General features: G+C 38.8%; 2 protein-coding genes and 1 pseudogene across 2 annotated transcripts; all 3 read right to left on the bottom strand.

The window, feature by feature from the left end:
• Nucleotides 1–5,299: 5,299 nt before the first annotated feature.
• Nucleotides 5,300–5,659, bottom strand: LOC102478484 (40S ribosomal protein S20). Its single transcript, XM_006140568.1, has one exon. The coding sequence runs from the start codon at nt 5,657–5,659 to the stop codon at nt 5,300–5,302; it is 360 nt and encodes a 119-aa protein (XP_006140630.1).
• A 991-nt stretch (nt 5,660–6,650) lies between these two features.
• Nucleotides 6,651–7,010, bottom strand: LOC102478922 (40S ribosomal protein S20). Its single transcript, XM_006140569.1, has one exon. The coding sequence runs from the start codon at nt 7,008–7,010 to the stop codon at nt 6,651–6,653; it is 360 nt and encodes a 119-aa protein (XP_006140631.1).
• A 2,122-nt stretch (nt 7,011–9,132) lies between these two features.
• On the bottom strand, nt 9,133–11,465 carry LOC106735067 (nucleolin-like; annotated as a pseudogene).
• Nucleotides 11,466–20,855: the final 9,390 nt, after the last annotated feature.

Here is a 20,855-nt window from a genome sequence, read left to right on the forward strand (position 1 = left end):
AAATACTGCCAAAAACAAGGATTGAAGTACTGCAGTTTCCCTTCACAGCTATTATTTAGAGGGAGTCCAAAATTCTTTAAAGAACATAATACAAATCCATAGGAAGTCAATACTGAAAGTAGCATTTGCTAGTCTCCCCCCCACCCTTTTTTTTTTTGCCCAGTGTTATGGGTCATTTGCATCACTGAAGGCTAATGTGAAATTAAACTTCTGAATTCGTGAAGAGTGCAATTTTATTGACAACTTTTCCATGTAACAAAGCAAGAAACTGAGTGAAGTGCAAAGTAATAGTCAATTTAAATTTATTGTGAAAAAACACAGAAGCCCTGCCACAGTGGTACAGGAAGTGGGAGCTGCTGCATGACACTGGAGTCATATGGGAAAGTCTGAGGCCTGAATCCCAGGTAGATCTGAACACACTGGGTGTGTCTGTGATTCTGAATTCTTAGAAACTGGGGAGGAGGATTGCTGTGGGGTCTCTCTCTCTTTCATGAAATTAATAAATATATACACAAAAAATATGAATGAATAAATAAACTTTTAACAATAGCAAAAAAATGTGGAAATTATTTTATGAAAACTTAAGGTCTTTACAATGTCATTTGAAGGAAGACTACACTATGGTTATTGTGATAAACTGACAGTAAATCATTTTTATCAAATACAGTGTTAGTGCTTTATTTACTGTGTTCAAAAAGTACTTTAACTGTGGCTAGTAGGTGACATGGTGGTTAAGGTGCTGGACTCCCACATGGCTGACCATGGTTCGAGTGAATCTAGTGGCTTTGCTTTCTCATTCACTCTCTCTCTCTCTGGTCAAATTAAAAAATAGTAATAATAATGATAAATAAAAAAAATAATTATTTGAAAACAAATACTTTAACCAAACAGGGTTTTCTGATATCATTATTAAGACAAATACTCATTGTAAGAATGTTAAGAAACATTCTCTGTAATTTGGGGGACCAGTAGTTGGTGTAATGGCTAGGTCACTGGTCTCCCACGTAGTTGACCGTGGTTTGCGTCCCAGACCCGGTGGCTTAAACTCACTCCAGGTGCGTGTATGTGCATGCCCAAGATCCTAAGAGCAGAATGGAGGAGAAGGGATTGTGGCATAGCCATCCCCCCCGGGGGGGGTGATTTCTCACTTTCTGTCCCTCTGTCTCTCTCTGTCTTTCTGGTGAATGCACATGCTGTATAGGGAAAAAACAAAAATACAAAACAAAACAAAACAAAAACAACTCTCAAAGAAACCTATAATTCTATCAGCTAGAGGTTAAACAAGGTCAACATCGTATGTACTGTGGATTTTTCCAGCCTAGGTCAACTGTTATAAAAATAATATACTTTATCAATATAATTTTTATTTTTGCTTATTCTATCTTTTAAAATGTATCTGAGGCCCATCTTCCATGGTACATAGTTGGTAGCATACTAGGGCTGGAGCTGGAAGTCACATGCCACTCACGATTCAAGTTCCTGATCCAGTTGGCCTGAAAACACACTGGACACAAAGGCATGTACCCAGAATCCTGGCTGGCTGGAAGGCTAAATGATGGAGCTCACAGCATGATTGAGCCTTCTGGGAGATGCTTTTCCCTCTGTCTCATACACATGCATGTGTTCTTTCATGAATTAAAGTATTTTAAAATATAGTTCAATAGACACCATGTATATAGGTAGAAATCTGCACCTTCTACTGGATAATTTTATTTTTCTTTTTCCTATTATAGATTAAAATGTAGTCAGCATCTTTGAAAATGAATTTGTGGGTTTATAATCTTCAGAGTTGACTCTGAGAAGGTGAATGAGCAGCTTCAAAATGATGTGTATGGTTGATCTAGTCATAACTTCCATCTCCTAATGTATGTCTAGAATTCTGTTGATCTGAAGAAAGGGGTTAAGTACTCTTTATACCCTCATCAATGCTAATGCCATTCCCCTCTGAACTGAAGGATGGCCTTTCTTCCATCAGAAATGCATGAACAGCTGTGTTCTTTTACTGACATTTATTCTTAGTTTGTTCCATTTTCTTTTTTGCCAGAGGGTACCCTTCCCAGAGAGACAGAGGTTGGGGGTGAAAGACAAAGTACCCCTCAACTGGGGTCTTACAGTTTTTCAAGCTGCGGGGGGCCAAAATTTGAATCACTCAGTCAGTCATGTGGGATCAGCTTCCCTTATCTACCAGGCCCTAGGACTGGACCCTCTTAATTACATCTCTCTAAATGAGCTCCTATAATCCATTTGTATGAGTTGAATACTTTTACAGGCTCCTAACAACCATAATCAAGTTGTTTCTAGAAATGTTGCTCCAATTTATAATCCCACAAACAAACTTTTATACTCTTATAACCATTACTGGATTATATAACTTCTTTAAAATTTTTGATAATTTATCATTTAAAGGTGACATTCGCCTTCACGTTTTAATTGGAGTTGTTTATTAAAAAAAGCATTTATTAAAAATTTTTTATTTCCTCTTCTGTGAAATATATATCTATACATTTCCTTTTTTGTGAAATAGCATGTCTTTTTTTTTTCTTTTTTCTTTCTTTTTTATTATTTTTTTGAGAGGTTTTTGCTATAGAGCGCATGTGCTCACCAGAAAGACAGAGAGATACAAAGCAAGAAATGGTCACGCCACAATCCCTTCTCCTCCATTCTCGTCTCAAGATCTTGGGCACACACGCACATGTGCCCAGCGTGAGTTTAAGCCATCGGGTCTGAGACTCGAACTGTGTTCAACTATATGGGAGTCCAGTGACGTAGCCATTATATCAAGTGCTGGTCCCAATACATCTCTATATTCATCTATATGTAATACTGATAAATTAAACATTCACACAGATTGGCATAAGAATATTGTCTTGTTTCTTTAAAATACTTTAATTTGAGAGACCAGCACTTGGCTATGTTGCTGGACTCCCATGTAGTTGACTGCGGTTTGAGTCCTGGACTAAGTGGCCTAAACTCACACCGGGCACGTGTGTTCGCGTTCCCAAGATCCCAGGAGGAGAATGGAGGGCGAATAGAAGAAAAGAGATTGCGGCGTGGCCATTGCTCCTAGGGAAGGGGTGATTTCTCACTTTCTGTCTCTCTGTCTCTCTCTGTCTTTCTGGCGATCATGCCCTATAGCAAAAACATCTCAAAAAAAATGCTTTAATTTGAAATATTTAAAAATATTGTTTCATGAATTACAAGTGTTTGCGTGTATTTTTTTAATCTTTCATTTTTTAAAAAAATATGTATTTATTTATTTTAATTTGACCAGGGAGAGCTAGCGAGCACTGAGACATGAGCTGAGGTCTGCCATGTGGGAGTCCAGTACCTTAAACAACATGCCACCTGTTGGACTCCAAGTGTTTATATTTTGTAGTCAGGGACAAAAAAATCCAATTTTGCGTCCCACTTGGGGTATTTAATTATTTTTATTTATTTATTTATTTATTTTCATTTTTTTTTAGAGTTTTTGTTTGCTTGTTTGTTTGTTTTTGTTTGTTTGTTTGTTTGTTTTTGCCTAGGTTGAGTGTATTTGCTGGAGAGAGACAGAGACAGTGAGAGGGAAAGTAAGGAATCACCCCCTGGGAGATGGCCACACTGTAGTCCCTTCTCCATTCTCTATTCTCCTCCTGGAACCTTGGGCATGCATGCACACGTGCCCGACCCAACGTTCAAGCTGCTGGTTCTGGGACTTGAACCATGGTTGGCCATGTGGGAGTCCAGTGACATAACCATTATGCCACCTGCTGACCTCAGGATCTGTCATTCTTTTTTTTTTTTTTGGAGAGGTTTTTGTTATAGGGTGCATGTGCTCGCCAGAAAGACAGAGACAGAGAGACAGAAAGGGACAAATCATCCCCCAAGGGGATGGCCACGCTGCAATCCCTTCTCCTCCATTCTCCTCTCGGGATCTTGGGCATGCACACACATGCGCCTGGTGTGAGTTTTAAGCCACTGGGTCCGGGACACGAACTGCAGTCGACTACATGGGAGTCCAGCGACATAGCCATTACGCTAACTGCTGGTCCCAGGATCTGTCATTCTTAAGCAGCACATTCTGTTGCTCCACAGTGCTGACTCTTAAGTATATTAATGTTTTCTTAATATTTTCTGTCAATTCATTTTAATCTTAGGTAGCTTTCAAACTCTTAAACTTTAAGTCTATCTTTATGTCATAGAAATGCCTAATGTCAGTTAAAGCCTGTGTGTTTTAATAGAACGAGTATGTTTAGATGTACAAATTTAATTTTTGTTTCCACCTTCTTCCTTCAAAAAGTGTCCCTTTATATATTCTCTGTTATTTACAATGAACTATCTTCAAATAAAATTTTAAGATATTTTAAAAGCAATTGTCATTAAGTAGTGATTAATGATCCACATGCAAATTTTAAAAGCTTGTTAAAACTCTTTTATTTTTTTTTTTCATCCTTTTCGTTGTAGCCTCAGAGTTTTGTCATGTCAAAGATAGGTTACTTCAGATCGGCTTTATCTTAGGACTACCAAAATGCTAAGTTGCTTGGTTCGAAGTTACCAGAGTAAGTCCAGTGAACAAGTTGAAGGATAGGATCCGATGACTTGGAATACTAGGTGCTGAGCTGTTTTTGCCCAGAGTCAATGTGATGCTTTCCATTCTGCTTTTCAAGCAAATGGTAGCCCAGTTGTGCCCATGGATCTGTCATCGAACACAGCTCAGATTTCAGCTTTCACTTACCTAAATATAGGCTTACTGTGAGTGACAAGATCCTGGTAAATGGCATTCCCTGCCATCCTCTTTGATATTGTTTCTAGTAGGATGACTCATGGCTCTGCTTTGTCCTAGAAAATGTTTAATTACTCTCGGGGCTTTTCATTGAGTAAAAGCATCATTGACAGGTCAGCTGCCATTCTGACAACTTGGATTATTACTCTGCTGTCTGGAGATCACACAGTATTTACTTTCCTAACACTGACCACATCTGAAGGGAATTTTAACTGGATTTCTAGGCAGTCTGACACTGTCAGGTAAAAAGACAATTGAAAATTCAGAAATATAGAGACACCTGGGTTTCTTTGTGAAATCCCATAAAGATCACAATGGTAAAAAGCTTAGCTTAGCTATTTTGTTGTGTCATAGTCTTCTAGGAGGGAATGAGGAAACAATCATATTGTTTTGGATTTTTTACTTTATTAAGCAAACAAAAGCATACACCAACAGTTTTGATATGACTACTTGACGGTGCATTTGGCAATGTAATTACTATAACTATGATACTTAATACATTTTTTAACAGATGATAATCAATTTATTAAAATAGTTGACTTAGGCATCTGCAGTGGTGACTTCAACCTCAACTCCTGGTTCGATACTGATGGAAGTAATCTGTTTAACAATCTCAGAAGGACTGTGCAAATCAATGAGTCGCTTGAGTATTCTCATCTGGAAACTATCCCAAGTCTTAGAACCTTCACCACAAGGTGTTTTTCTTGTAGTGATTCTCAAAGTCTTGGTAGGCATCTGAACTGGTCCTTTCACCTTGAGATTCTGTTCCTTTGCACCTCTGATTAAGTCAGCACATACTTTCTCCAGGGACTTTACGTTGCAGCTGGTTAAAGTAATTCTAATTCGGTGAATGGCCACTTCTGGCTCCACTGGTGTTTTCCCGGTATCTTTAAAAGCCATGACTGTGGCGTAGCTTCCTGACCGACTTGTTCCTCACCGAGAGCAAACAGCGGTGAGTAAGGAGCAGAGCGGGCCACCGAAGTCCCGTGCCACCTGCGTTCGCTTCTTCCTCAAAGAGCAATATATGGATTTTATTAAAGAAATGGATTCCTTTGATAACTAGTCCTTTGAATGACACATACCTCAATCCACTAAATTTGAATACTTGGGTCTCATTCGAAAGGCTACCCAATAGCTAGAAATAGTCATGAACACTTCTCTCTAGCCTTTCATGCAGGTGTCTATTGTAAAGTGATCTTTTCTTGGCTTTAGTGATTGTCACATCCTCATTTCCCACACAGATCTTCAAGGACTCCGAGAGTACACTGAGCTGAAAAGTGATTCCAGGGAAGAAGATTATGTTTCTCCTTAGCATGTTTTCAGAGCAGGCAGAATGCTTTCCTTCCCGCAGATGGAGAACATAGTAGACTTCTTGTTAATAGGTTTTATGATCGATAAGGCTAATACTGCTTCACTACTCCTTCTTGTATTTTCATGGGAACAGGTTCAGGGAGCAAATTTTTTAAAAATCATGTAACTCTTTCAGCAAGAAAACTGTATTCTCCTTTAATTATTATTTTTTTAAAAAAAGAATTATGTAATTTTACTATTTTGGAATTTTAACTGGATTTCTAGGCAGTCTGACACTGTCAGGTAAAAAGACAATTGAAAATTCAGAAATATAGAGACACCTGGGTTTCTTTGTGAAATCCCATAAAGATCACAATGGTAAAAAGCTTAGCTTAGCTATTTTGTTGTGTCATAGTCTTCTAGGAGGGAATGAGGAAACAATCATATTGTTTTGGATTTTTTACTTTATTAAGCAAACAAAAGCATACACCAACAGTTTTGATATGACTACTTGACGGTGCATTTGGCAATGTAATTACTATAACTATGATACTTAATACATTTTTTAACAGATGATAATCAATTTATTAAAATAGTTGACTTAGGCATCTGCAGTGGTGACTTCAACCTCAACTCCTGGTTCGATACTGATGGAAGTAATCTGTTTAACAATCTCAGAAGGACTGTGCAAATCAATGAGTCGCTTGAGTATTCTCATCTGGAAACTATCCCAAGTCTTAGAACCTTCACCACAAGGTGTTTTTCTTGTAGTGATTCTCAAAGTCTTGGTAGGCATCTGAACTGGTCCTTTCACCTTGAGATTCTGTTCCTTTGCACCTCTGATTAAGTCAGCACATACTTTCTCCAGGGACTTTACGTTGCAGCTGGTTAAAGTAATTCTAATTCGGTGAATAGCCACTTCTGGCTCCACTGGTGTTTTCCCGGTATCTTTAAAAGCCATGACTGTGGCGTAGCTTCCTGACCGACTTGTTCCTCACCGAGAGCAAACAGCGGTGAGTAAGGAGCAGAGCGGGCCACCGAAGTCCCGTGCCACCTGCGTTCGCTTCTTCCTCAAAGAGCAATATATGGATTTTATTAAAGAAATGGATTCCTTTGATAACTAGTCCTTTGAATGACACATACCTCAATCCACTAAATTTGAATACTTGGGTCTCATTCGAAAGGCTACCCAATAGCTAGAAATAGTCATGAACACTTCTCTCTAGCCTTTCATGCAGGTGTCTATTGTAAAGTGATCTTTTCTTGGCTTTAGTGATTGTCACATCCTCATTTCCCACACAGATCTTCAAGGACTCCGAGAGTACACTGAGCTGAAAAGTGATTCCAGGGAAGAAGATTATGTTTCTCCTTAGCATGTTTTCAGAGCAGGCAGAATGCTTTCCTTCCCGCAGATGGAGAACATAGTAGACTTCTTGTTAATAGGTTTTATGATCGATAAGGCTAATACTGCTTCACTACTCCTTCTTGTATTTTCATGGGAACAGGTTCAGGGAGCAAATTTTTTAAAAATCATGTAACTCTTTCAGCAAGAAAACTGTATTCTCCTTTAATTATTATTTTTTTAAAAAAAAGAATTATGTAATTTTACTATTTTTATTTAATTTTCTATAGATAACATGTGCTCATGAGAGAAAGAGAGTGAGAAAGGAAGCCACCAAGGTTCGGGGCTTGAACCGCGGTAGAAGTCCAGCACATTAGCCATCATGACATCTGCTCGGCCCTCCTTTAATCATTCTTGATCATTACTTCCCTCTCCATTCTGCATTTTCTGTGTTATGGACCTTAGATCAAATATTTTTATTTTTTAAAAAAGCAGGAATACAGGGAAAATCATGTTCTAGATTTCACTATTATATTTGACTCTCATAAATCAGTTCAAGTGGGTAGAGAAACCCCTTAAGATTAGCCTTTGGTTTGCAAACTCAGCCAAAGGTTGGTGGTTGCTCAGGTCTGAGTTTTGTAGGCTCCATGTATTTTAATGGTTGCCTTCAGATACCTGTAGCCTGTGAGGAATCTGGACCAGTAACTCTTGTTTCTCATGTTCTGAATGGTTGATGATTTCTGTACCACTCTCTTTAGAACCAATTTCATGATTGGAAAGGTATTCAGCTGACAGTTTACCCCTACCAAAAGTTGGAGTCCTATGTGTTTGGGGTGATCTCAGGAATCCATGCGGCCAATGACCTCCAGTATTCTTTCTTTTTCTTTTTCTTTTTTTTTTTTTGTGAAGAGATTTTTGCTATAAGGCACATGCACTTGCCAGAGAGATAGACAGAGAAGGAGAGAGAGAAAGTGAGAGATCACACCCCAGGGGTGATCATGCCATTGTGGCCATGCCACAATACATTCTCCTCCATTCTCTTCTTGGGAATTTGGGCATGCATGCACACGCACCCAGTGTGAGTTTCGATCTGCCAGATCAGCCATGTGACAGTCCAGCACCTTAACCACTTTGTCACCTGCTGACCCCCCCCCCTCCCCCGGTCTTCTTTTTCTAACTGAATCCTGGACCACTTAGAACTTTTGACTTTGTGGGCGCCTTCTTTCTTTCTTTTTTTTTTTTTCTCCCTAGGTTTTAGGACTTTTTAAAATTTTCCCCAAAGTCATTGAAGCAAAAATCATGATAAAATATTCTGCTTTCCTTTACAATTGCCCAACACACACACACACACACACACACACACACACACACAAAACCCTATTTGTATTAAAAAAAGAAAGAAAGAAAGAAAGAAAGAAAGAAAGAAAGAAAGAAAGAAACAAACAAACAAACAAACAAACAAACAAAAATCAGTTTTGTATATGGGATGAAACATTATAAATTCAAAACTTACAGATAAGGGTTAGCTCTACTGCTCATCTCTAAAAATTTTATATGACTATCCAGTTAAAACCAACAAGAGTATCTTTCTTGAAATGTTATTTCTATGGCTTTCCAAGTAGACTACAGGACTGCACACTGTCTTGGAATGTCCTCAGAATGTTCGGTCAGTGATCGGGTAACAGAGTAAGAACCCTAGAGTTCTTTTTATCAAATAGAAGAGGAAAGACAGAGGGAGAAACTACTTAAACTTCATCTTCTTTCCTCATGGCTTATGGCCTCCTCCTCCTCTGCCTCCTTGGAAGACACTTGACTCTCTAAAGCCTCCTCAGCCTCCCCAGTCAAATCTACCTCTGCCTTCTGTGCTTCCAACTTAGCTTCCAAAGCTTCCTCTGCCTCCACCATGACTCCTGAAGTCACCTTCACTCTTAGGCTTGGCCCAGTCCAAGGTAACTTTGTTTTCATCAATTTCACCATCCTACATGGCCTCCTTGGCAGCTTTGGCACCGTCCTCACTGTTAAAGTCTACAAAACCAAATGCTTTGGAGGATCCTGTTTCCTGACCAGGGACTATCTTTGCACAATAGAGTCATCAAAAGACTCCTTTAATGTCTCTTAGGTGGTATCCTCAAACACACCTTTGACAAATAAAGCTTTGGAGGGCTGACTTCTTTCATTAGAAGATCCCCTGAGTCCTTGCAATTCCAGCCTGATTGCTCTGCTTTCAATTACCCTTTTGTTATGTGAATTTAAAGCTTCTCTAGTATCTTCAAATGAAGCAAATTCTATATATGCATACCCTTTAGATTTGCCATTTTGGCTCTGAGGCACTTTGATAAAAGTTGCCTTCTCAAATACTTCCTGAAGTGTTTCTTCAGCTGCATTGTAGGACAAGTTGCTCAAAACCAGAGTTTTCCATTCACCACTCCAAGTGCAATTCTTTCCTCCACTATAGTTTTGATTTTGATCTTTCCCTCCAGTGTAGTATAGGGAAATGGACCTCCCATTAATCTCTGTTCCCTGCTTTTCTTCTAAGGTTTTTCTCTGCCTCAGCTTCAGTCTTATATTCAATATAAGCCATCCCTTTACTTTTTCCATTTTTTTCTGATTATTCTGATCTCCATGACAGCCTCAAATACTTTTTAAATTCATCCTGAGTGATTTTGTAGGGGAGATTTTTAGTTAAAAGTGTTCTTGCATCTCGATCTTATTGTTTTTCCTTTTGGTTTCTCTAGTTCAATTTTATTGACAAAGACTTTTAAATTAGTGAGTTGTGAAACTTTTTCTTTCTTTTTTTTTTTTTTGGAGTAGTTTTTTCTATAGGGCACGTGCGCTTGCCAGAAAGACAGAGAGATAAAAAGAGAGAAATCACCCCCACCAGAGGGGATGGCCATGCTTCAATCCCTTCTCCTACATTCTCCTCTTGGGATCTTGGGCATGCATGCACATGCACCCGGTGTGAGTTTAAGCCACCAGGTCTGGGACTCAAACCATGGTCGACTACATGGGAGTTCAGCGAGATGGCCATTACGCTAACTGCTGGTCCACAAAACTTTTTCTTGATCTTCAGCAGATTCAAAGTCAACATAGCCAAACTTCCTAGATGTACTGATTCTGACATCAACAACAGCAAGATCATTTTTAGCAAAAAACATCACTAATAGCAGTTTTTAATTCAGGAATAGATTTGTTACTGTTCAGGTTTCCAACAAACAGTTGGAAGAATGTAGTTGGTTCTGTGGCTTCCACCTTCTGTTTCTTGGTCTCAGGAGCTGCTTTCTGTTTGGTCATTTCCTTCTTTCATTTTTCCAGGAGCTTTTTTCACAGGCTCTTCTTCCTCATCCTTATCCTCTTCCTCATCATCCTCCTCCTCATCATCCTCATCTTTATCATCCTTTTCATCTTCATTTTCACTCATGGTCCTAGCTTTCAGAGGTGCAGTTTTTGCAGGTGTTTTCTTTCCTTTGGCTGGTGTGGTCACCATAGCTTCTTTACACTCATCTTCCTCATATTCATCTTCCTCTTCATCTTCCGTCTCATCATTCTTCTCTTCCTCTGAGGCCAGAGCGGCAGTTGCTGCTTTCATCGCTGCTGGTTCAAATTCATCCTCATCATCATCTTCATCATCTTTCTCACTTTATCTTCTTCCTCCTTATCACTGTCTTCCTTCCTGGCATTCTTGCCATTCTTTGCCCCCTTAGCTGGGACGACAGCTCCTTTCTTACCAGGAGTTGCTACCAATGTTTTGCCCAGCATGGTTCCCTTCTTGCCAGGTGTTGTGACTGCTTTGGCTGTTGTAACTGTCTTCTTGGATTGTATGGCAGCTGCCTTTTTGCCTAGGGTGCTTTCTTAGCAGGTATGGCAACTGCAACCTTTTTGGTTGGGGAAACTACCACCTTCTTTGCTGGAGTTGTGGCTGCCTTCTTGGGATAAGGGATGTAACCTCTTATCCACCACTATCATCTTCATCTTCTGACATTTCATCATTTCTCACTGTCTTCTAATACCTCTTTTGAAGGGGGAGCTATTTGTGAGATCACCTTGATTTTTACCAGCCTTAGCGAGCATCACCATGACGATGGCTTATGATGGCGGAATGTGTGGTGGGTGGATGGTGATGATGAGTCTTGAGGAACTCCAGCCACATTGATGGCAGCCATGAGCACTGAGATCCTGGAGTGCATATTTTCTGCTGCCAGCTAGAGCTCCAGACTCTGTGGACTCCTTCTTAAAAAAAAAAAAAAAATTAATTTTATGACTATATTGCTATAAAGAAAAAATATAATCCACTCTAGATTCATTACACTTATTGCCATTGTATTGTATTAATGTTTCCTTCTGATTTAAGAATATTAAAATGGAAATAATTTTGTAGACCCCTAAAAGTATCATGGGCCCTATACACTGTACCTGTAGGCCTTGCCCTAATATATTTGATCAAGAGCATTGTTCTTTGTCCTTTTAGACTCTAAGTCTTCCTTGAGTTCAAGTCCAGACTTTGTTCAGATCATGCAAACCATTCTATGTGGAAGGCACTTATGTCAGTCAGCTGACAGTAATCTATTTTTAACTGAAAAGACTACCCAGAACTATAATTCTGATACCTAACTCCAAGCATTGTTATTTGGTGAGAACCATGAATGCTTCATTCAGCAATTAAATCCAGTCCCCTTGGTTACTGACTAGACCTAGAGCATACTTGAATTTCAGGAGCTCTGCTACTTTCACTTCTAGGAGTAGAATAGGTAACGACTAACTGTTCGAAAAATAATGCAGATCGAGAGAGAGAGAGATGGGGGGGGAGAAAAGAAAGAAGTTGGTTATTATGAGCAAATACTGTAACTTAGAAAACTCTCTTATTTTTCTCTGTGATAATGTAATCATTAGCGTTCGTGGTCCCACTGTGTCCTTTGTTGTACGTTGTTCACAATTTCACTTTTCCAAAGAGCAGTTTTACTTGACCTGCAGTCATTTTTATTTAGTCAATGAATACAGTAAACATTAATCAAAGCCCTTTGTGCCAGGAGCTTTGCCATGTGCTATCTTATTGTCCACAGTCTCTAAGAGGGCTAGGGCCCTGGAACTATGGGATTGTAATTGCAATCCAATATTTATTTGTTGATGTTGGTATTGGTCTTTTGTTTTAATTGTGAGCATAATACATGCTTTTGGGGAAAAAATACTCAAATCATAGCTAACTCTATGGGTACAAAGAGAATGAATTTCCTATTATCTCCCTAATTCTAAAATCTTTATTTCTCTAAAAGGTGATATTCTCCTATGTTCTTTCTTTCTGTTTTTTTTTTTTTTCCTCTCTCACTTTCAAAATTTTGGACTCATTCACTCTGAAACATTGTCATTCATCTTTTGAAACATTACTTTCATGTTTTCTTAATTTTCCACTTCCCTTCTTAAGACTTTTTCCTGTCATTATTCCAGTACATATCTTTTGTCTTTGAAATTTACCTTTGATAGTTTATCTCTTTTGATTTGGATTTTTAAATGTGTCTTTGAGTGTAAGAACATAGAGAATTGAACTTATAAATACTCTACCTCTGATGTCTCTGAAAAAACTTTTGGTTAATTTTTGTGTATCTCCAGTTTATAAATCTAAGTTCTCTATGACCCAAATGGTGTATCTTTGTGTTTCAAGATATGTGTTTATCCATTTTACTCAAAAGTCTCGAGTATTTTATATCTTATTGCCAGGTAACTTCCAGAGAACTGTCTATTTGTCACTTGGGAAATTATTCCATTTTTTGTTCAGTGAGTGCTGACATCTCCCATTTGCCCCTGAAGAAATACCGTTTCTTCACCCTTCTCCACACTGCCATTGTTCCAGGAGGCTAATCTGCATGGATTAGAACAGAGTTTTTATTTGTCTATTAGCTTCTGGTTGGCAATGGCCAATGGGAAGCACCAGGAGATTGGAAAGGACTGGTTGTTGTATTTGCTCGCCAGCTTTTTCCCTGCTGGTGCTAGAGGTTTATCATGTCCCTACACTGAAGCTCTTGGCATGCAGCCCACACCATGAAGTTCTCCCTCAGGAAAAGAAGCTGGTATCTTCTTCTTTGTCCCTGGAGAATACTGATTAATATACAAGAAAGGTTCTAGAGCTCTTCAGTAGAAGAGGTGTTATCACCTTGGATCCCAGCAAGGCAAAGATATTCTGAAGTAAGTAGAGGATAAATTTTTCCTCTTTTCACTAATATTGCCATAGTCCATGGAATATGGAATGCTGTTTATGGCAGAGAATTCAGCAGACATATAGCAATGCCTATTTGGTCTCTCTCTCTCTCTTGCTCTCTCTCTCTCTTATATATATATATATATATATACACACACACACACACATATATACACACATATGCACACATACAAACACACACATATATATATACATGTGTGTGTGAGAGAGAGAAAAATATTTTATAAGGCATTAGCTCACATAATTATAGAAACAGAGAAGTCTCAGAATCTGCCATCTGGAGTACTGAAAAAGCTGATGGTGTAGTTCAAAAGAGGCCTGAGAGCCAGAGGACCAAAAGTACAACAATGTGCATCTAAAAGTGTGAGAACCAGTAGCTCCAAGGGAAGACAATTAATGTCTTGCTGATCCAGGCAGAGGTAGGGCAAATCCAACCTTTCTTTGCTTTTTTATTCTAGTCAAGCCCTCAATAGATTGGATCGTGCCCAACCACTTTGGGGAGGGCAATGTGCTCTACCAATGCACATGTTAATATCTCCTGGAAACACCTCCCAGACAAACTGAGAGATCATGTTTAATAAGATAACTGAGATCCCATAGCCAGTAAAGTTGCAAAGTAACCATTATATAAAACCTAACATAAAATGAAGCATTACAATATTATTGTTAAATATCCTCTGGCAAGAGCAACCCAGGATGTAGCTCTTTAACCTCCTCACTGCCAGGACAGAGCTAGCTAAAATAGCCTCTCGACTAGGGCAGCCCACTACGCCACAGACACTAAACATCTGCCCTCTATCTACTTCCTGTAATAAAAGCAGTTCTCTCTCTCTTTCTCTCTCCATATTGTCTCCTCCTATTTAAGAGGAAAAATATGTCACATTTTGGATTTGTTACTTGATAACAGAGATAACTTCACACATTAAACTTTTCGAGCAAAAGCTCTTTAATTTGTACAATATTTAAATTCTTCTGACATGTTCCGTGATTTTTTAAATCACTTTTAGATTTTTGCATTTTAAATCAGATTCAATTATAAAAATGCCTTCTTTCCATGAATATCAGGAACTGTTGCTATTGTTCAGAGAAAAAACTGAAGCATTGAATTCATCTACTTATTTATATTATGTATCATATTTATATACTTTATGTAGTGCATATTTATTTATATATTTTATGGAGAATGTATTCTATGCATTTTCTTTAGGTGTAGCCTTCTTAATTATTAATTTGAGTCTTCTTATAAAGCGTGTTAATAAAATGTTCCATAATTAGATTTCTAGACGGAAGGTGTGTGGCTGGTGAAATAGTTGCTCTCATGTTTAGGAGCCCTCCACATGTCCCTGCATCACAAACAGTGACTTGATGCATAAGTGGGATAACCTTTAGTTGATTAGAATATTTCATTAGTCTGAACATATCTCTCCTTGACCTTGTCAAATAATTGAGGTCTTAATTTCCTTCCTTATCCTTCAATCATGGACAAGGGGATAGTCAGTAAATTACATGATTTGGAAGAATGCAGTGAAAGGAATTTTTAATGCTTCCTGGCACACAAAGCAGTGTTGTTTTTTTAACTACCATGGCCTTTTATCTCTATGACATTTAGCACTGAGCTTTAGGCAAAATAGGATACAAATGTTTAGTAAAATATATTCTAAATTGGGAAGGTGAGTTCTTTAGATGAGTGGGTGGGAAACTATGGTCAGTGAGGCAAATCCTGTCTTTTTTGTATGACCTATGAGCTAAGAATGGTTTTTGCATTCCTTTTTAAATCAAAAAGAAAGTATTTTTTTAAGAGGGATTTTTGCTATCCGGTGTGTGTGCTCACTGGAGAGACAGAAAGAGACAGAGAGACAGAAAGCAAGGAATCACTCCCTGGGGTTATGGCCATGCCACAGTCCCTTCTCCTCCATTCTCCTTTCAAGATTTGGGGCATTCATGCACACACGCCCAGCATAAATTTGAAGCTGCTGGGTCTGGAACTTGAACCACTGTCGATTACATAAGAGTTCAGTGATGTAACCATTACACTATCTGCTGGTCCTGCAAAGTAATATTTTATTGGACATGGAAAGTAATATAAAATCCAAATTGTAATACTCATCAGTAAAATTTTATTGGAACACAACCATATTCATTCATTTCCTATCTGTAAGTGCCTTCCTGATACAATGGCACTTGGAGTAGTTGCAACAGAGACTATAAAGTGTAAAAATCTCTGGCCCTGACATAAAAATCTTCTACCTGTGCTTTATATAGTTGTCTTAATTTATTACTGCCTTGCTAACTGAAATACCTGAAATTTACTGCCTTGCTAACTGAGATTGGTTGATTTCATACAGATATACAGGTTTATGGTTTGGATGTCCAGGGTCCAACCTCTGCCGAGACTACAACATGGTAGAGGGCAGGATCTTGAGCAGAGTGGCCATTCATCCATTTCTGTATCTCGTTCTCTCTGCTTTTATACTTACCAGAACTCGTTTACGGGGTCCCACTCTTGTTTGGTTATCAAATACCTCATATGCCATATTGCCTTATATTTCCCAGTGCTCCTGAATATCTTTAAAGCCTATGTGAGACCTTTTACTCACCTCAAATTAGAACAACAGCAACAAAAGGAGCCATTGTTGGCTTCAGATTCAGTCACTCCATGTACTTCATTAAGTTGTGACTACTGTGATATAAAGTCTACTTTATACATAAAAGACAAATCTATGATCAAATAAAACCGGCTATTTTTTATACCCACATTTCTGACACCAAATGTGATTCTTTTTTCCTTCACACTAACTAGGGCACCACCTTTTTGATACAAAATGCATGTCCTACAACTCAATTCTGATGCTAAGTTGAGTTAGTGTAGCCCCCACAGGTACAAGCCCCACAAGCCCCTCCCTCCCCAGTTCAGATGCCAATCACAAGAAACTAGTTGTTAAGTGTATTTCTGACCAACTGACTGTAAATAAAGACTTCCTACAAAACTCGTGAAAAATAATTACTTACATTTACCAGTTAATTATAAAAGATATGACAAAGGATACAGATAAAGAGGTACATTAGGATGAACCTGGAAGGGTCCTGAACATGAGAATTTCTGTTTCTGTGGAGTTGGGTTGCACCACCTTCCTGGCAAATGGATAGGTTCATCAGCCTATAATTTCTCCAAGTCCCATTGTTTAGGGTTTTTATGAAGGTCTCATTACATTGGCATGATTGATCAAAGCATTGGCCATTGGTGATCAAGGCAATCTCCAGCCTTTCGTCTTTCCCCACAAATCTGGGTACTGGGCTAAAAGTTCCAATTGGCTAGTCACGCGTTTATCTACAATATAAATATCTACTCAGCACCCATCCTAAAGTTACTTAGGGGCCTTAACAACCAGTCATATCGTTAGCAATATGTCAAAACACTCTTATCACTACAGAGATCCCAAGGATCTTGAAGTGCTTACGTTAGGAATTATTAGGAATGAGACCAAATACTGTAACAAAAGATGCCCCTATAATTCCTGTCACTCATAAAATTACAACTATTTTAGGAGCTCTATGTCAGACCCAAAGGCAGAGACCAAAAATGTATGTATTATGTCACAGATACAGTATAAATGTATTTTTCTCATTCTTATACTCAAAAGGGGCCTTAGCAAGTACGAGAACAGGTGTTTCAATTATGGTCTCATCCAGGACTCTTGATTCTTGATGGACAATTGCACATAATATCTTTATTTGTTTTTTTTTTTTTCTCTAGCAATCTAGTTCCCAGCAGGAAATTTACTGAGCTGCCAACTTGTGATCATCTAATTGACTCAGAAAGAATCTGAATGAGTTTCTAAATATCCAACTGAAATCAATTGTGACTCTCTTTATTTTAGGCCCCAGGCAGATTGAAATTGAGACAATAAATGGAAGCACCTCATTCTGAAAGAATGAGAGTTGGCAGTTTCACAGCAGGCATTACATACATACACTTACACACACCCAGGCGCACACACAGACACACTCACATGTGTACTCATTCTCAAAGTTTTATATTCAGAAAGGATGCCTGATTGGATATGAGTTTGGCATCTAGTTTTCTACAATCCACAATTTTAGCAGTATGGAAAAACTTTGCATTCAAAGAAAAGAAATATTGAGGACTATATATGGCAGTGGAAAGTGATTAGTGAGCTATAGCTTAATTATCTAAAGCTTTTTGTGCTCTTAGTTTCCCTCAAAGATCTTGAGACTAATTCTCTTTTTACTATAATTTACATTTTACTCAAAAAATGTGTTTACCAAAGTTCATCTATTTATTCGTACACACTTTATATTTAAATGTTTTCATTAAATTCTAATTTGTGTGAAAGAAAAACAAGAATTTCAAATAGCATTATTATGGGTTTAGTGGCCCATCTGCCATTCTACCCTTTTTTTCTAACAGAGAAGGAACAACCGAGAGAATAAACAAGGTATTTAACACCACGCCTCTATGTTAGAATCCTAAGCATCTGAATCTTCAGCAAAGAGAGACTGAATGTTGTGTTCATTGTGGTATATAATCGTGATGAACACTATTAGAAACTGATTGGAGGTGAAACATTTGTAGCATAAATTCTAGTGAGCATTAAGTGATTAAACAAACACACACCATGAACTATTTTTTTCAGGAGGAAGCTTACTTATGGGACTTCACTCTTCCAGTGCTGTGCAGTGAAAATTCCCTTCAGTTCAGATTGTTACAAATGAGGTTCTTACAAGCAATGGTGTTCCACAAGCTCTGTCCCCATCCCCTCCAATCCCCTAAAGAAAACAAGAAAGCTGAAGAGTCACATGAACATTAACATGAACACCACAGTTCAGTTAAATATGGAGAAAAATCTTTTTTTTTTTTTTAATTTGTTTTGTTTGCTGTTGGGTGCATACACTTGCTGGAGGGAGAAAGAGAGAGAAAGTAAGAAGTCATTCCCCATGGGGGATGGCCACCCTGTATATACCTTCTCCATTCTCCTGTTAGGATTTTTGGTGTGCACACACATGCACCTGGTGTGTTTTCCAAGCTGCTAAGCTGGGATTCAAACCATGCAGTAGGCCATAGGGGATGAAGCCACCTCAACCTCCATGCCACCTGCTGGCTCAAAAATTCATTTCTGACTCAGATAGGAAAGCAGAAATCAGCATTTTTCAAACGACATTGGAGGAGAGAACATTAGGAGGGAACAATTCATGACAAAGCTTGGAAGGAGCTTTGTTCCTAATACCAGTTTATTCCCTTAGACAGATAAAAGCCAAACAAAAAGTAATAATGAGGAGGATCCCGTGGAAATAATTAGCCTGATTTGGACAGTGCATAGAAAACTGTTCATGTGCATGCAGGGCCAGAATGTGCTAAGGGCTGTTTCCAGTTGCTACTCACTGGAAGTTAATGCAGCCTTCAAAGCTATATCTTTAAGCTTAACTGGCTGTGTTGAGAACTAAGGGTTGTTATTTCTAAGAATATGAAGAGTTAGGTACTAATAATAGTAATTGATAATAAGTATTGAGAACATGCAGTATCCTGTTAAGAATATGAGAATATTCTCAACATTCTTTTCCATTGTCTTCCAAAAATACTGTACCAAGAAAACTTGTCCTACCCCTGCCAAATCCAGTACCACGTATTATAGGTGGTAAACAAAACAAAAAATCCAAGAATTTATTTATTTATTTATTTATCAAGAGATTTTTGCTATAGGGCACATGTGCTCACTGGAAAGACAGAGACAGAAAATGAGAAGTCACGCGCACCCCCCCTCCGCCTCCAGGGGTGATGGCCACACCATAATCCCTTCTTCTCCACTCTCCTCTTCAGATTTTGGGCACAGATACCACGTACCCAGTGTGAGTTTTAAGTCCCGGAGTTGAACTGCGATTGACTATGTGGGAGTTCAGCAACTGCTGGTCCCAGAAAATCCAAGTATTTAAAGGACAGGTCTGCCAACTTGGATAGCCTTGTCATGTAAACAACATCCACTGAGATGGCAGCCTTGTGAGCCTGTGGGCCAGAGATTATTTTGCTCTAGAGTCAGGCAGAATGGGATCCAAACCTTGCTCTTTCTTTATCCATAACTAAATGTTGCTCTCTTCTCTGCTGGAGGGGATGTATTCATTTGTTAGGGCTGCTGTTTTAACAAAGTGCCACAACCGGGCTTAAAACAACAAAAATGTATTGTCTCCATTCTGGAGGTCACAAGTCTGAAATTAAGGTGTCAGCAATATTGGTTCCTTCTGAGGGCTTGAAGGTAGAATCAGCTCCATGCTTCTCTCCTCGCTTCTGATGACAGCTGGCAATCCTAGGTATCCCTTGGCTTATAAATGTATCACTCAGATTTCCACTTCTGGCTTCCCATGACATTCTCTCTGTGTGCATGTCCAAATTTCTCTCCTTTAAGGACACAAATTATATGGGATTAAAATCCACCCTATGACCTCATCTTAATGTGATTGCATTTGCAAAGACCCTATTTGCAGATAAGGGTACATTCACAGGTAGCTGGGGTGAGGACTTCAACATATGAATTAGGGACATATTTCAACCCCTAACAGGGGATAAAGATCAAATACCTCTGGTCCAGCTGCAGTGGCACAGGTGGTAGGACACTGGAGCCATATGGAAGATCCAGACTCAGATTCCATATTGGCTGAGAGTGCTGGACCTGCCCTTGAGGATATATCATCCTGGCTGGCTGGGAGGCTGGCAGAAGGGTAGAGGCATGATAAAACCCTGTAAGGGTACACATCTCTCATCTCTTATCTCCCTCTCAAGAAATAAATAGACAAACTTAAAAAAAAATCAAATACCTTCTTCATAGCTTCATGGGAAAGATTAAATAAATTAATAATGCAAAAACCACAAAAACTAGAAAACCATTTTTCGGCCTGCCCAACATCCAGCATGTATATCTTTGCAATAGCGTTGTGCTCTGGACCCTGTATGCACCACTGGTTTTATTACTGCCAACTCTGCTTGTTACCGCTATCATGGATACTATTATAATGTTGCCCTAATACTGCTTCTTCTATATGGATGTGCAAAACCCTTTGTAAAGCTCAGTGCTGCCCATGAACTTCCTCTCTGTTCTGTTCCAACTTCTGTTTGGAAGTGGCATCGAGCTGGTATGAACTGGAAATCTGAATGGCTGTATGAACACAAAGACAGATGGCAGGATCCCCACTGGAATGTGTGGCCAGCACATGGCTGCTATTTGTTTTCACTCCCGAGTAGTCAGCAG

The sequence above is a fragment of the Tupaia chinensis genome, unplaced genomic scaffold (genome assembly GCF_000334495.1).
Source record: "Tupaia chinensis unplaced genomic scaffold, TupChi_1.0 Scaffold000037_3, whole genome shotgun sequence".
Lineage (NCBI taxonomy): Eukaryota > Metazoa > Chordata > Mammalia > Scandentia > Tupaiidae > Tupaia > Tupaia belangeri.

Excerpts from the sequence above, each read along its gene's own strand:
- LOC102478484 (XM_006140568.1), bottom strand. The coding sequence starts at position 5,659 with ATGGCTTTTAAAGATACCGGGAAAACACCAGTGGAGCCAGAAGTGGCC.
- LOC102478922 (XM_006140569.1), bottom strand. The coding sequence starts at position 7,010 with ATGGCTTTTAAAGATACCGGGAAAACACCAGTGGAGCCAGAAGTGGCT.